The 16,438-nt window shown below is 39.8% G+C and overlaps 1 protein-coding gene across 1 annotated transcript in view; it reads right to left on the minus strand.

Moving 5' to 3' along the window:
• Window positions 1-841: 841 nt before the first annotated feature.
• Window positions 842-16,438, minus strand: part of Sorcs3 (sortilin related VPS10 domain containing receptor 3) — a 557,764-nt gene continuing 542,167 nt past the window's right edge. Inside the window, exons 23-27 of the mRNA XM_048338300.1 lie at window positions 14,409-14,540; window positions 12,682-12,781; window positions 11,590-11,695; window positions 1,882-2,042; window positions 842-1,067 (exon numbers count right to left, since the gene is read on the minus strand). Coding sequence (XP_048194257.1) covers window positions 1,003-1,067; window positions 1,882-2,042; window positions 11,590-11,695; window positions 12,682-12,781; window positions 14,409-14,540 — 564 coding nt within the window. The 3' untranslated portion in view covers window positions 842-1,002. The remainder of the gene's footprint in view (window positions 1,068-1,881; window positions 2,043-11,589; window positions 11,696-12,681; window positions 12,782-14,408; window positions 14,541-16,438) is intronic.

A 16,438-nucleotide genomic window follows, 5' to 3' on the forward strand; every position in this document is an offset into this window, starting at 1 on the left:
ATGAGGCCCTAGGTTCCATTCCCCAGCACCACATATATGTCTACGGCCATACCACCCTGAACGCGCCCGATCTCGTCTAAAGTCTCTATTGGGCCTTTTCTTGCAACTTCTTCTATGTCATCGTTGGAACCAAAGTGATCTCCATGTTCTATGACACTGCTAAAAGTCCTTCCTTTATCAATTGCCCCAAGGAAGCCCTCCCCCACCCGCCCCCCTTTATATACACAAGTAGAAACCGGCTATGGTGTGGACACGGAGATGCAAGAGTTAAATGTGACAGATGGCTGAGGAGCATCCAGAACCCAACACATCAAGCAGGCCTGGGGCTGGTCAGCTCTGAGGGTGAGTGCGTAAGCCAACACACATATCTTTCTTTTTTCTGTTTTCTTTTTTACTAAACATTAAATTATTTCTTAGGAAATAAAAAGCTATTTACATTTTAGTTATATACAACCAGCCATCACTAGCCTCGCTATTGACATGCACGAGGCAGGGCCTCCTTTGTAAAGGTGTGCACGCTTTCTGCCGCTATCTCCATTACCCACCAACCTATCTCCTGCAATCAAACTGGGAAATAGCTTGTGTTGGATGTGTTCAGGAGGGAGAGGGTTGGTGACTGGGGAGGGGAATAGGAGGTTTAAAAATAATGGTCCCAACTTAAAGAAAAAGACAGGGAGAGAGAGAGAGAGAGAGAGAGAGAGCACAAGGAAAAGGAGAGTCTTTGCTCTACCAATGGCAGAATAAAGCAAAGAAGCTGTGGAAGTTGCATCCTTGGCCCTTAGCAAAAATACAGCCAATTGTTCCTTCTGTCTCATTTTAATCAGCTAAGAATGCCCCTTTCTTCCAAAGCTAAGCATCTGCTTGCTATTCATATTCATGAGGGGGCCCTTGGTAAACAAAAGGTAAAAAAGACATTTTTTTTCATTTTTCCTATAATAACAGTAGTAGTTTTCATCAAAAATAAAAATTCCGAAAGGTGGTTGCCCCCGTGGCTTGTTGGTGTTAAACACTGGTACAGTTGGGGATCTCCTTTGTGCTTTCGCTGTTTGCGATGGCGGCAATGCCTCCTGAAGGGGAGAGAAGACACAGAAGAAAAAGGAGGTTAATAAGTTCCCCAAAGGTGTCCACCTTAGCTTTCTTCACTGCTGAATTCTAAGCCATCTGCAAGAGTTAAGTTACATCGAAAGCATTTAAATAGGGTGCCTGCTCGTTCCTCTCAGCTCTCTGCCTTACCCATGTTTTGCATCATCTGCTGTCTCCCACAGTAGGACATAAGGAGAATCAATATGGTGACTGCCATCTTCTACCCTACTGGGACCGGAAGCCACAGATGACATGTAGTAAATACTCACTATGTGGCAGGCAGACACTATGTGCTAACGACAGAGTGTCACGTCATTACCACAATGTTGGCAGAACTGACTCTCAGTATCATATAGAAATTGGATAGACCCTCAGATGTTCTTTTATGCCATAGTGAAGAATTACTTGACCCAGAGATGTCACTAAGGTCACGGATGGGCCAAACAACAGCCAATCTGCTACCAGGTTCAGCATTCATATGACTATAATTCAGGACATAGAATGAGCTTTCTTTATAGTAAAAGAGAAAAAGGTTAAACACTAATGGATAGTTGATTTCATTCCTTCCCTACTGCAATACTAGTGCTTCCAGTGTAGATTGAATTCCCAAAGGAAAAACAAGTCTGCCATTTTCATGTGGCTGTAGTTGGCAGGCACATGTTTGACTGTGTCACTAGAGCCAGAGGTTTCCCTTGAGGTTTCTTGTTCCAATGCTGTCTGCTGAACGGGGCATGTGAGCTGCTCCTGGAACACTTGTAGGATAGAGGAGTCTGAGTGTAGTCACACAAGCACACGTACCTATGACCCGTGTGTCCAGCTCTTTGTCTAGCAGCTCTTCAGGCTCCGTGAAGTCACTGAGTGTGATTTTGGGGGCATTTTCACTTTGGCTCACTGACCCAATCATCTCTTGTTCCTTGTCATGCTGTACTTGAGCATAGATGTTAATCCAGGGTATTTTCCTACATAGGGTAGTAACAAAATCAGAAGAAGGTCACAGTACAGGTTAAACGTGGGGCATTAGAAATCCAGGGTGATACAGGGAGGAGTTCTCAACAACAACAAAAAAGTCAGCTGGCCATGATGGCTCACAATTACAATCCCAGCACTAGAAAAGGCAGAGGCAGGAAGATCAGAGTTTGAAAACATCCTGGCTACATAGTGATTCAAGGATAACCTATGTCTATAAAATGAATCCCTACCAGCAAAAAGAGAAAAGACAGAAAGGGAAAAGGGGAAGAAATGAAGAAGGAAGGAAGGAAGGAAGGAAGGAAGGAAGGAAGGAAGGAAGGAAGGAAGGAAGGAAGGAAGGAAGGAAGGAAGGAGCAACGAACAGGCCAGGGGAAAAGTATTGGCTGTCCACTTGAAGGTACTTTGGCCAACACACCAGACTGAGGGGCTCAGTGAAAACAAACCCATAGAAACCCTTGGGAAAGCATCTGCACCCAGTCCTTCAGTAAAATCCAAGCAAGTAGCTACAAAAGGGCAATGGAGTTGATCACAACTTTCTTAAAAATTTACTTGTTATTAATTTCTTAAAGGAGTTGGACTTTGAGACTTGAAATTGGGCATCATGAAAGATAATATGCTTTTCTAGGGCTGCATCAATTCAATCAATTCACATTGCCTGTTATCAGTGACCAAGAAATAATTGACTCAACTGTCATTTGAATTTTCAGAGAAACACCCATGAGCCAGGCATCCTAGAGTCTGGTATTCAGTTTCCTCATCTCTTCAGTAGGGATAAGAGTAACTTCCTTTTAGAATGATTGAGAGCATCAAAGAAAGGATCAGAAGAAGCTAAATAACTTCCTTTGAAGGTGCAAAAGGACTAGGTTTGGAAATGAAAGGTAGATGAGCTTGGGGTGGGAAGAATGAACAAGTTTCGATTGAAATCTTGGGACATTCATCTTCTGACTTATCTCCACTCTCCCTGCCCCACTGGAGTGCAGCTTCCTTTGCATACCTCGAACCTTGTGCTTCTCGAGATCTGGTGAGCTTAAGCATCACTGAGGACCTTGGGGTCCTCAGTGAAATGTACACAATGTCATTATAGACCTGGAATGCAGGAGATTTTACTTTTCTACCAAGCTGTCAGGTCATGCTCTGGTCAGCTAGAGACCAGACTTTAAACAGTAATAATACCAAGGCTCTGTTCCTCATGAGGAGGGTTTGGCTGTGAATCAACTGTTTGGCCTCCCTCTTATGCTGGCCTTTCCTTTCTATGGATGGTTTAGAACTTGATTTACATGCATGTCATTTCTGAGAGGCCTCCCCTAAACATATATTTAAAACTTTCTCTGCTTTATAGATGTAATCATGGTACAGTGTTTACAAAAATAAATGTAAATAGGTTTTGCCTTAGGGGGATGTCATAAATAATTCTCGTTGGCATGTTTTCTGTCTTTTCTTCCACCAGATTGAAAGCCTCCTGCAGACAAGGCCCACCTTTTCCAATCTCATCAGTAGGCAATTAGCACAGTCCTCGGAACATGGTTTACATGCATTAAGGATTTATAGGTTAAATAAATTATACAAAGAAAACTGGTGCTCTTATTTCTCTATCTTCTTCCATTCAAAGATTATTATTTTTTTAACCCTGGAATTTCAAATTTAGAGGCTACTTCTCTTACTTCATCAGTTGATGGCAAAATCAGACTAGGGTCCTTCGGGGCCACGACAAGGTGGGGGGCGGGCAATCACTGGCACACAGACCATGAGAAACTCAGGACATCTGATGGCGACCCCCACCTGGAGCATTCGTTGTGTTTCTAAAGAAGGGTCTTTCTGTGGTCCTACTAATAACTAGTGGTTTTCAAGATTGTATATTCTTTGTCACACTTCAATCACAAACAAAACAAAATATAGGGTCTTAAGTAAGGTTTTCCAGTACATAACCCTGAAAATAGATTTAAAACACATGGCAGTTTCTATCTTTCCTTTAAGTTCAGTTTTGATGTCTTTAAATGTTTGCTTTCCAACATGAAAGGAGGCTTCCCCAGGACTCCTACTGGTTCTGACTAGTTTAATATATTTTGAAAGGTTTGAATGAGTGAAATGTATGAGAGGCAGGAAACCACAGCCTCTATCAATGTGTAGACTTAACAACTCATGCTGGCTCTGATCTGGATAAAGATATAGTCTAATGACTTAGATTCCTTCTAATCATAAAGGTACATATTACTTATGAATATTGAGTCCGTTGTAATATTTATTAGAATCTGGGCCAGTCAAACTATTGCTAGGCATACAAGCTTGTGTATTGCCTCCCATTTCTTCTTGGATAAAGATACCTATGAAGTTTTGGATGAATTATCTCTCAAAGTGATTGTTCACTTTATTTCAGTCTCTGAAAAACATATCTAAAAATAGATATAGTTTCATCTCTTTTTTTTTTTTAAATAGATGGTTGGAAGGGACTGAATTTTATATCACAAGTTGCAGCATTGTAAAAAGCTGTCAAGTTGCTTTTCATTTTTAATGCATCTCTTTGTAGGACTTTTGAGGATCTAAGTCAATTCTGAACTCTACTTTAGCATAAAAAGATCAAGATCAAAGGCTATGTCTTGGACCACACATTCATAGAGGTTTAAATAAGAAGAATGAGATAGATAGGCTCAAGTCTCTTAAAAAAAAAAAGCAAGCAAGCAAACGAAAACAACTGCAGTTTATATACACTTCCTCCACCTGTGAAGATGGTTGGAAGTCTAGGAGAGCAAAGTAGACTTTGAACTATACTAGAAGCACTGCTAGGAAAAAGGAATGGGGAAAAAATGGAAAGACCCAGAAGTTTTCTTTTCCTGTATTACTAGAAAAAGCAGGTCTACCTACAAGTGCAGTAAGAAGATTTCATTAGATATTTTTCAGAACATAGATCATCTAACAATGATTTTTAATTATACTGCTGAGGCAGCACGGAATATAAATCTCTATCCAATAGTAAAATGTGACATAAGAGGTAGAGTGATATTTGGGTGTTGTCATAATTCTCTTTCTGCTAAGTGAACACTTGGGATAGATAGGAAGGTGGTTTTCAATGCCTAGAACCTAATAGGCATTCAATAAATGAAGATACGTATATTTAAATTACTTAATGCTGACAATTACAGAGAGGAAAAGTCTGGCTGTAAAACAACATAGCCAGTAATTTGGGAAGAGAAAGAAAACAAAGAAAAGGAAAGAAAGAAAGAGAAAGAAAGAAAGGAGGGAGGAAGGGAGGGAGGGGAAAGAAAGCACAATTAGACTGTGCTGCTCAATACAATGTTACTGGGAGAGGTATAACTACTTAAAATTCAATTAATCACAATAAGAATTAAAAATTCAGTTCCCTATTTTAAAGACTGCAGAAAATTTTATTGGCTATAATAAAAAAAAATGTGAAGGACCCACGTGCATCCAGTGATCAGAAAGTGACCTTTACTTTCTGCAATCTGGGGATCCACAACATAGCTACCATTGCGTTCTATATGACAGAAAAAATAAGAGGCCAGATGTAAATGCCACAGAACTGAGAAACACAGGGCAGGGGGGGATGCAAAGTGGGGTGGTGGTAAAGATGTTAAAGGGATGACACCAATCCAAATGCATTTATATGGATTATAAATTCTTTGTTAAATGGCAAAAAAGTTCAATAAATAACCTAACAATTAAGAAAAGTGAGGGAAAGGGTGAGGTGAGAGGGGTGGGTAAGAATGTTAGAAAAGGGTGCTATTGATCAAGAGGCTTTTATTCATAGACTGCTCTATTGACTGGCAACTTTGTTGTACAACTAGCTAAAGAAAATAAAAATATACTTTAAAAATGTTTCAGATTTCAGCCTCTTGAGTGGATATGATTACAAATATGAACCATAGGTACCCAGATAGATAATTATTTTTAATAGTAATTAATTATACAGTTATTTGAAATGACCACTTTCCATTTCCTTGGAGCAACTCAGTAATTACTGAATAATTTTGAGATACTAGCTCATCATCTTTTAATATCTGTCATTTTTTTTTACATTTTTGCATATACCATATCACATGTAATTTAAAATTAGTTATTATTTGATGCTTATATTAAGTATGTCTGCCCTTATGAAAGTAAAACATATGGCAATACTTGAAATATAATTTGCATCATTTTTCTTTAAAAACAAACAAACAAATGACCCAACAGACTCTCAACCAAGGGGCTATAGTTCTGGGAGGAAAAGTTCTGAAAAAGGAGCTAGAAAACTAAAGGTTAACTGATAGGTGAATACTGTTTATACAGTTTGACTGCCACTGATCCACTGTCAGAGACATAGACAGCAATGCCATTACCTGGCATGGATTCATGCATTAAAGTGCATGAATTTAGAGATCACTATAATATAAGCTGACTGTTTGTTTTTCAGTATTTATGAAAAATCAGAAACATTCTTATGTCACAGGATAGTCTTGACTTTTAGAGATGTATCACACACACACACACACACGCACACACACACACACACACACACACACACACCTTTTCAGGACTTCTCTTAGCTCTTATGGTCAGCGATCATGGATTTATAAAGCTAGAAGTCATAAATTTGGTTTACTTGATCTTCAATCACCAGCAATCATCTGGGTCTTCCACAATTTCATTCTCTTGTGGGTGAATTTTCTTTTTATGTAATTGAGGTACCTTCACAAATAAGACTTGCCATAAACAGATCTTTCCTACTTCTCTCTAATTGTGACAGAAAGGTGTTTCTTCTTTTCAAAGAGACTAGAAGCTGGCTTTTTTTCCCACCTTGATCTAAAAGGACATGAGGTCACACCAATCTGATTAAAGGCATCACTCGGTCCTACTAGTGGGCATGGAAGTCTGTGGAAGCAGTCATGTAAAACTGGTCACTGGTCAAGAAAAAATTGAATCTAAAATGACTAGGAGGAGAGAGATCACAAAGATTAAAAAAGAGATAAGTCTGATTGAAAATAGAAAGACCATTCAACAAATAAATAAAACTAAAAGCTGGTTCTTTGAGAAAATAAATAAAATTGACAGACCCCTCACAAGACTTACAAAAAAAAAAGAAGAGACTCATATCCGTAAGATCAGGGACTCCACCAGAAAAATTACAACAAATACACAAGATATTCAAACAATCATAAGAAACTATTTCAAGAACCTCTACTCACCAAAGAATGGAAATTTTATAGAAATGGATCAATTCTTAGAGAAGTATAAACTGCCCAAACTAAATCAAGAAGAAATAAATCAACTAAATAAACCAATAACTTACAGCGAGATACAGGAGGTAATCAAGAGCCTCCCAACAAAGAAAAGCCCAGGCCCGGATGGATTCACCAATGAATTCTATAAATAAAACCTTTAGTGAGTAGCTAATACGAATACTCCTCAAACTCTTCTGCAAAATAGAAACAGAGAGAGAAATCCCAAACTCATTCTATGAAGCTAATATTATACTCATCCCCAAACCAGGCAAAGACCCAACAAAAAAAGAGAACTACAGACCAATATCACTAATGAATACAGACGGAAAGCTCCTCAACAAAATATTAGCTAACAGGATCCAGAAACTGATCAAGAAAATTATATATCATGATCAAGTATGCTTCATCCCACAGACACAAGGAGGGTTCAACATCCATAAATCGATAAACTTAATTCACCATATTAACAGAGCTAAGACCAAGAACCATATGATCATCTCAGCCGTTGCCCAAAAAGCCTTTGACAAAATACAGCACCCATACATGTTAAAAGCTCTGGAGAGAACAGGAATAGAGGGAACATTTTTTAAAACAATAAAAGCCATATACAACAGACCAACTGCTAATATCATATTAAATGGGGAGAAACTAAAACCATTCCCCCTACACTCAGGAACAAGACAAGGATGCCCACTCTCCCCACTTTTTTTCAACATAGTGCTAGAAACCCTAGCCATAGCAATAAGGCAAGAGGAGGGCATCAAAGGGATCCACATTGGCAAAGAAGAAATCAAACTATCCCTATTCACAGATGACATGATCTTATATCTGAAGGACCCAAAAAACTCAGGCCCCAAACTCCTACACCTAATAAACCATTTTGGCAAAGTATCAGGAATACAAAATCAACCAAAAACGTCAGAAGCTTTTCTGTATACCAGCAATGCACAAGCAGAAAAGGAAATTATGGAAATAACAACATTTACAATAGCTAAAAAAAAAAGAATAAATTACCTAGGGATCAACCTAACTAAAGACGTGAATGACCTATTTAATGAGAACTATACAAATCTAAAAAGGGCAATCAAAGAGGACACAAGGAGATGGAAAGACCTCCTATGCTCATGGGTAGGCAGAATCAATATAGTGAAAATGGCCATATAGCCCAAATTGTTATACAAATTCAATGCAATCCCCACCAAGATCTGAGCTACATTCTTCACTGAAAGAGAGAAAGCAACCCATAAATTCATATGGAACAGCAAAAGACCTAGAATAGCCAAAGCAATTCTAGGCAAAAAAAGCAGTGCAGGAGGTATCACAATACCAGATTTCAAGCTCTGTTATAGAGCCTTATAACAAAAACAGCTCGGTATTGGTATAAAAACAGACCTGAAGACCAATGGAATAGAAGACCCAGAAATAAAACTGCACTCTTACAGTCAGCTGATATTTGACAAAGGAAATAAAGACATACAATGGAAAAAACATAGCCTTTTCAACTACTGGTGCTGGGAAAACTGGGAAGCCATATAAAAAACTCAAAGTAGACCCAAGCCTATCACCATGCATCAAGATCAACTCAAAATGGATCAAGGACCTCAACATCAGACCTGAATCTTTGAAACTACTGAAAGACAGAGTAGGAAAGACGCTAGAACTTATAGGCACAGGAAGGAACTTCCTGAATATAGTCCCAGGGGCACAACAAATAGGGGAGAGACTTGACAAATGGGACTACCACAAAATAAAAAGTTTCTGCACAGCTAAGGACATAGCCACCAAACTAGAAAGACAGCCAACCATATGGGAAAGGATCTTCACCAGCACAGCAACAGACAAAGGCCTAATATATGTCATCTACAGAGAACTCAAAAAACTAAGCCCCTCCAAGCCCAGTAAACCAATTAGGAAATGAGCAAAGGAGCTAAAGAGAGACTTCATGGGAGAAGAGATAAAAAATGGCAAAGAAATGAGGAAATGTTCAACATCCCTGGCAGTAAAGGAAATGCAAATAAAAACAACCCTGAGATACCACCTTACTCCAGTTAGAATAGCCTACTCTGAACTCAGACAACAACAAATGCTGGAGGGGATGCAGGGAAAGAGGAACCCTTCTCCATTGTTGGTGGGAGTGCAAATTAGTACAACCACTTTGGAGAACAGTATGGAGGTTCCTCAAAAAGCTCAACATAGACCTACCCTATGACCCAACCATACCACTCCTAGGCATCTATCCTGAACAACAGGTCTCAGGATATCAAAAAGACATCTGCACATCCATGTTTATCGCTGCACAATTCACAATAACCAAAATATGGAAACAACCCAGATGCCCCTCTACAGATGAATGGATTCAAAAAATGTGGTACCTATACACAATGGAATACTACATAGCAAATAGAAATGATAAAATATTGTTATTCACAGGGAAATGGTCAGAACTTGAACAAATAATGTTGAGTGAGACAAGCCTAGAACACAGAAAACAAAGGGGCATGATCTCCTTGATATATGACTGTTAAGGTGGAGGTGGGTAGGGAGGCACAGTAGAGACCATGTCTATGAAACCAAAAACTTCTTGTCAAATGGTATTTCCCATAGGTTTGGGTCAGCGACCTTACATTATGTATCTAAAACCAAACAACTACTAAACATAAAAAGGTCTAAAATAGACCTCTCAGTGGATCACACTAACTCAAAATCCATGTATGTATGATCATATAAGACAAAGATAGCAAACTCTATTGTTGACGTTATATTTAAAGTTCTAGGTGAATTTTCTTTGGCATATGCCATGTGGCTACTGTATATGTTTTTGGTACACTGGGTATTGTATATATGCCTACCTGGGCTGAGGATATGGCCTGGTGGCAAGAGTGTTCGCCTCGTATACATGAAGCCCTGGGTTCAATTCCCCAGCACCACATATACAGAAAATGGTCAGAAGTGGTGCTGTGGCTCAAGTGGAAGAGTGCTAGCCTTGAGTAAAAATAAGCCAGGGACAGTGCTCAGACCCTGAGTCCAAGCCCCAGGACTGGCAAAAACAAAACAAAACAAAACAAAACAAAACAAAAAAACTCGCCTCGTATATATGCCTACCTGATCTAGGGAAGGAAAAGAAAAACGAGTGTGTAAGGTATCACAAGAAATGTACTCTCTGTCCTATTATGTAACTGTACCCCTTTTGTACAACACCTTGTCAACAAAATTTAATTAATAAATAAAAAACTGGTCACTTTAGAGGGAATATCCACCAGAGAAGAGCCATGGGAAAGGACAGGTAGAATAAATAATGTTTGCTATTTTCTTTCCAAATTCACAAGAAATAAGTTAACTCCAGGGTCTAGAACTACCAGAGCTAAGCTATTCTTTTGAAAAATTCACTCAATAACATCACTACATCACTGGCATGATTTTTCAGAATTTAGTAAGTGCCATTTCGTGACACAAAGGCATTTCTAGAGAACAGAAATGAAAATAACTTAGCTTCCTTGATTATTTAGTTTGTGGAGGTTATAGCTATTATATTTAAACTGAACAAAAAAGTTTTCCTCATTTTACAGATGAGGAAACTAAGGCTAACAGAAGCAAATATAGTCATCCAAGGATATGAATTCAATAACTAAGAGTAAGTCTGACTTCAAGAGTTCATATTATCAAAAAGTTCTCTTCCTGGGAGAAGTATTTTATATACTTTGAATATGAGTTAAGAATTATTGATTTAAATCTCATCTTTTTGGTAAGTAGCCTGTTATAACAGCCCTCCTGAGGACTTCAAACCTTACTTCTGAATACATGCAGGGTTTGCTTTTCATGATCAATTTCCTTTAGACACAGGAAAAAAGGAAGAGCGAGAAAGGTTGGATAGGTGGTACAAATTTAAACTGAGAAAGGAAGAAAGTAGAAATGTGTGTGAGAGAGAAAAAGACAGACAGAAAACAACTCAGCTACCTTTTCTTTATTTAATAGCACTGAATGGGTGTTGATCTGTATGAAAAGACCTCCCAAAGACCCCTGAATATCTGTGACCTTATTTTCAAAATTCAAATGAGACTGAAAGTATTTTGTGCTTCTCTTGAAGATTCTAGAATGCATTTCATACTCACAGCTCTCATTTTTCTAGTGTATTATTGCTACAAATTGGATAGTGGTCAGATTCCTATACTCATTTATTTTCTGATCTCAGACATTCCTATTTTTCCTCAAGTGCCAAAAATAGGTTCAAGGAAAGCTAAGATCACATTCTTGAAATGAGTAGGGGAAAGTGGCTATAGGAAGAATTGTCTGCGATGAACCCACTCCTGACAATAACACATACCTTTTAAACTTGTAGATCAAAAACACAGCCAAGCCAACAAACACTACTGACAAGAGCATAAGCATAGCTGAGCTGCTGTGTCCAGCGCTGGAATCCACCAATGGAGCTAGGACAGAAACACAGGTGTGCTTAGTTAGAAACAACTTACTGGAGAAATGCGGTCAATCAGTCCACACCTTGATTTCCAGTTTCCAGTTGCCCTGCCTGCAATGTGGGTACAGGAGGCTTGCCTTCAATGTTGCATAGTCATTATTACAGGGATGGCAATTCTTCTGCTATGCATTTGGGGAACCTATTCTTGGTACAAAAAGACAATGTGTGTCCCAGGAGAAGATGATTTGAATGTTCTCCACTAGGAGCTTTGGGTTAAGTACTAGCAATGTTCTATTCTCCTCTACTTTCTGATAAAAATGCCATTGGACGGGCACATTTGGAACTTGTACATCTGAAAATCTTGCATTAATTAAAAATGAAACCATTGAGCAAATAGGCTCTCCCAGAGAGAAAGAGCAAGAGAGAGAGAGAGAGAGAGAGAGAGAGAGAGAGAGAGAGAGAGAGAGAGAGAGAGAGAGAGGTACACAAGTCAATGTCCAATGGAACATGGACATTATTTTTTCCTTTCATGAACTGGCCAATTAGAGCTGGTCTATGGTTCCACTTACACTTATCCATTGTAAAACTGGATTTTACTGTTTTCTGATCTGACTTCCCAACCAAATGCCATGGGAGTCAGGCAACTGAACACATTAAAAGAGCCCAAGTAATTGCCCAGTGTCATTTCAACTGTTGTGACTAAAACAAAAAAATACATACAGGAAGTTGTATACATGCAATTTTTCTCATGACTATCCCAGGATTCACACATGTGTCCTTATAAAGTACTTACAAAGTCTTACGAAGTCTTCCTGCCATCCCCTCATAACACCTCCATAAAGACACTACCTCTCTGGGTTGTCACTACACACAGAAGCCCTGTATAGGACCATTGTGTGGCATTTATGGAAAGGATTTTGGTGATGATTTCCTCCCTTTTCTCTCTCGGATAACAGATCTTTGTACCCATATCCCCCATGACCCCCAACAGGCACTCACCTAACGTCAGCTGTGTGACATACACAATGACCTGGACCCCTGGCTTCAGTTCAAACTGGACCAAGTTTTGGTTGAGAGCATTAAACAATGTCTCTACAATCTGGAAAAGAAGCAAGAGGCTGCATGGGAAGATAATAGTGGTGATGTTCCCTTATCAGTCAATTGACAACAAATGACCATGTTCAATCTGGGGCCAGGATGCCAGAACATCTTTATCCATTTGGTCCTCACTTGCCTCAGAGCTAGAGGAACCCAAGGAATGAGCTAGTTCTATTTGTTTCCATTGGGGGAAAGAATGAGTTACAAAGAGGCATATCTATCTCTTTCAGAGATGGAACAGATGTAAGTAATTCATTCAGCTCCTAGCTCAGAGCTCTTTCATCCCTGCCTTGATAACCTAAGACCTGTTGTGGATCCAATGAAAGAAAGTCAACTCATCATTAGCTCTTTAATCTGATTAAGTAGCTCACACAGGGTGAGGAACCTCCTGCCAGGATTAAAGCAGGCAAGACAGTCCAACCCACTCCTCTGCATTTCCCTGCTTTGAGACAATGGGAGGCAAACATCAAAGCAGAAGCTGCCTGTGGGTTGTTTTTTTAAGGGGATAATTTTTCCTCTTTACTTTTCCCCAGCAAGCCTCAGAACACATAACATCGATTTAATCGCTCTATAATTCCCACATGAAAGTGCAGGCAGTCTTAGGCTGTTGTCCCTAACTCTTATCTCACTGTATGTGCCTTACTATCACAGCTGCTATTCATCACCATAATTACCTATTTATCTAAACAGATGGATATTATAGCTTCCAAATAGAGTCCACACTCATACCACTTGCTATTTCAGAATAAGGAGGTCTTGGGAAAGTGTGGTGTGCCGAGAAGCTGGATTTATTCCTGGCCAACATCCACATGAAACCTTGACATATAGTGAGCTGTTTTCTTGTTCCACAGAAGCTGACCACGGTGGCAGATGTAGATTGTAGATATGGAGGGATGGTGACAGCCATCCACACAGATGGTGTATGCACAATGGTTACTCCACACGGGAGCAAATGTGTTTGACTCCCACAGATTTTCAGTAGCCTCGTCCTTGTTCCTCTCCACTTCTCCAGACTTAACATCATGAAATGTGGGGGAAAGGTGACAGAGGTTCAGCCCAAAGGACCCCAGTAGGAGCCTCCAGTGATGGGGAGAAACAGCAGACCGGCCTCTGCTTTGCTTCTGGGTTTGTGTGAATCCGAGGAACTCATTGCACATTTCATAAGGACAGTAAATCACAACCCCCTATGGAAATGCTGCCTCTTTAGTCAAAGCAAGATGAGCCAATCCATCTCTCTCCAACCAAACATGCTTAAAAGCAATTCATTTTCTCTCTCGAAGCAGAACTTAAATTGGCCAGGGTCTCTAGGGCCACCTCTCCCCACCCCATTTCCTGCGCTTCAGAATGAGCCGTGGAAGGGAGATATAGCAAGGTTCAGCAATGCCAGTCATTGGAATACACAATGCCCGTGACTCTTCCCTCCGTGTCTCTGACTGCTTCCAGTTCTTAGCCTTTCTGCTTATTGCGGGTAAAGCTGAGTGTTCTTCAAAATCCTGGGTGCTAGGCAAAGAGCCCTAGGCTGACAGGTGAATGAGAGAGAAACTGATGCCTATTTGAGATGAGAACAACGTTGTTTCCCCTAAACCATGGGTGTCAGTGAGTGTCCCAGCCAAACCACCTTCACTTACTTCTTCCAAATCCCCCTCGTGCCCTTTCCTCCTCTCCGTCAAGTTCTTGGGTGGCAGGATGAAAAGCTCTGCTGATGTGGGGAGGCCAGGGAACACAGCCACGAGGACCTGCTCTTCTGGGACACTGGTTACCTGCAAGATGTATGCAACAGAGAGAGGGGGGCTACAGAGCCAGTCCTCCCCCAGATCAATGACTAGAGGCAGAGGGAGCACACCACATAGATCAGATACAAGGTTCCGTTTTATGTTATTTAATGTATGCAGCACAGGCTCCAGTGTACATCTGGGCTTCCTTCCTCTTCTCCCTACAGTTACTAGTTAAAGGATTATTCAATGCCCTCTGCTCTAATATACATTTTTACTGAAACTAAAATAGTATTACAAATGATTTACAACACATTATTTGCTGGGAGCATTTGCAACAGTTCTTCATACATATTTCCATTGTTCTGCTATAAGGACTAGAGCTTCTGACTAAAACACAAACAGACGGGCTGCAAATGGGGTCAAACATTGGCAAATACACAGGGAAAACTCAGATTTAACAACACAGCTGGGCTGCCCTTGCTTTCAAGGATTAAAGGTGACTCAGGTTGGGGTTTGTGGCTAATATTGCTGTGGCTATAGTGAAGGAGGTTCCTTCATTTGTTGCTAGAAGCACTAAAGTTTGGTACATATCACCAATTGGCTCCCAAAAGTAAAAATATTCATATTCTTCATTTAGTAACTGCAAATGGGTGACTTAGTCCTAAAGACGTGATCCAAACTAGAGGAAAAGTCACATACAGGAAAAATACAACAACAGTATTATTTAGACTAGAAAACAGATCAAACTCAATTTTTTTTTAGATATTGGAAATACCAATTTGATGATCCTAACTCTAAAATGATACTGAGTACCATAAAGTAATGTGGAAAATTACTTAGGATGGCTGCATTCTGGTCTATTTCTTTATATTCCTTTGGTTACAACTATAAAAATACAAGGGCACAAGAAAAATCAAATTCTGAAAGTTAAAAGGCTGGTACTATGAGTAAATTCTTTATTCCTTCCTTCCTTCCTTCCTCTCTTTCTTTCTTGTCTTCCAGTCTTTCTTTTCCTTCTGGTGCCAGTTTGGGGGCTTGAACTCAGGGCCTTGGCAATGCCCCTGAGCTTTTTTGCTCAATGTTTGTGCTCTACTACTTGAGCTACAGGGCCACTTCTTACTCTTTGGAAGTTCATGCAAGATAAGAGTCTCATGGTTTTTCCTGCCCAGGCTGGCTTTAAACTGTGTTCCTAAGATCTCAGCCTCTTGATTAGCTAGGATTACAGACATGAGCCACCATTTTTCCATTTTTGTGTGCCTAGTAAAAGTGGTTATTGCTTTAAAATAAAAAAATTAATACTTGGCTTCTGTCTAAAGGCAAATTCTTGAAAAATAAATTTTTAAAAAACCAAATAGGTAAGAATAAAGAAAGTTTTCCCATTGTTTATACTTTCCTGTGTCTACTAGAAGTCTTCTTTTCATAACAACATTGTCCCTTCTATCAGTACACATGTGATGGATTGTGTAGTGCAGCTATAATAGTGCCTCCTCCAAGAAGTGTCCCTTGACTACTACCTATACCTTCAAGAATCTTCTTCCTCTCAGCATGCCACCTGAGATCTGCCAGATCACCCTGTCCACTGCATGTTACGATCATGTATCCCATCCACACAAATCCTGGTCATTTCTGTGACAGGTTAAGATTCTGCGCTCTCTGAGGCAGTCCAGAGGGTCTTTACAGCTACCTCACTGTACCAGAAAATGCTTAGCAGAAGAGACAGTCAGCAAATAGTTGCTGAATTGGATAGAAGTGGAAAAGTGGTTGTTTCCCATTTGCTCAGCTCTGTTTCCTATTTAGAACTAGGCTTATAGATTGGAGTGAATGCTCAAGGATATGATAAGGAAAGAGAAGCTTGCCAGACACACAAAATTACAAAGGGGCCATCAAAAGCCTACAGGGTCCAAAAACTGAGGGAGCATCCTCGTGAAACCTTAGAGCTGGTT

This window comes from Perognathus longimembris, chromosome 2, assembly GCF_023159225.1.
Source record: "Perognathus longimembris pacificus isolate PPM17 chromosome 2, ASM2315922v1, whole genome shotgun sequence".
Taxonomy (NCBI): Eukaryota; Metazoa; Chordata; class Mammalia; order Rodentia; family Heteromyidae; genus Perognathus; species Perognathus longimembris.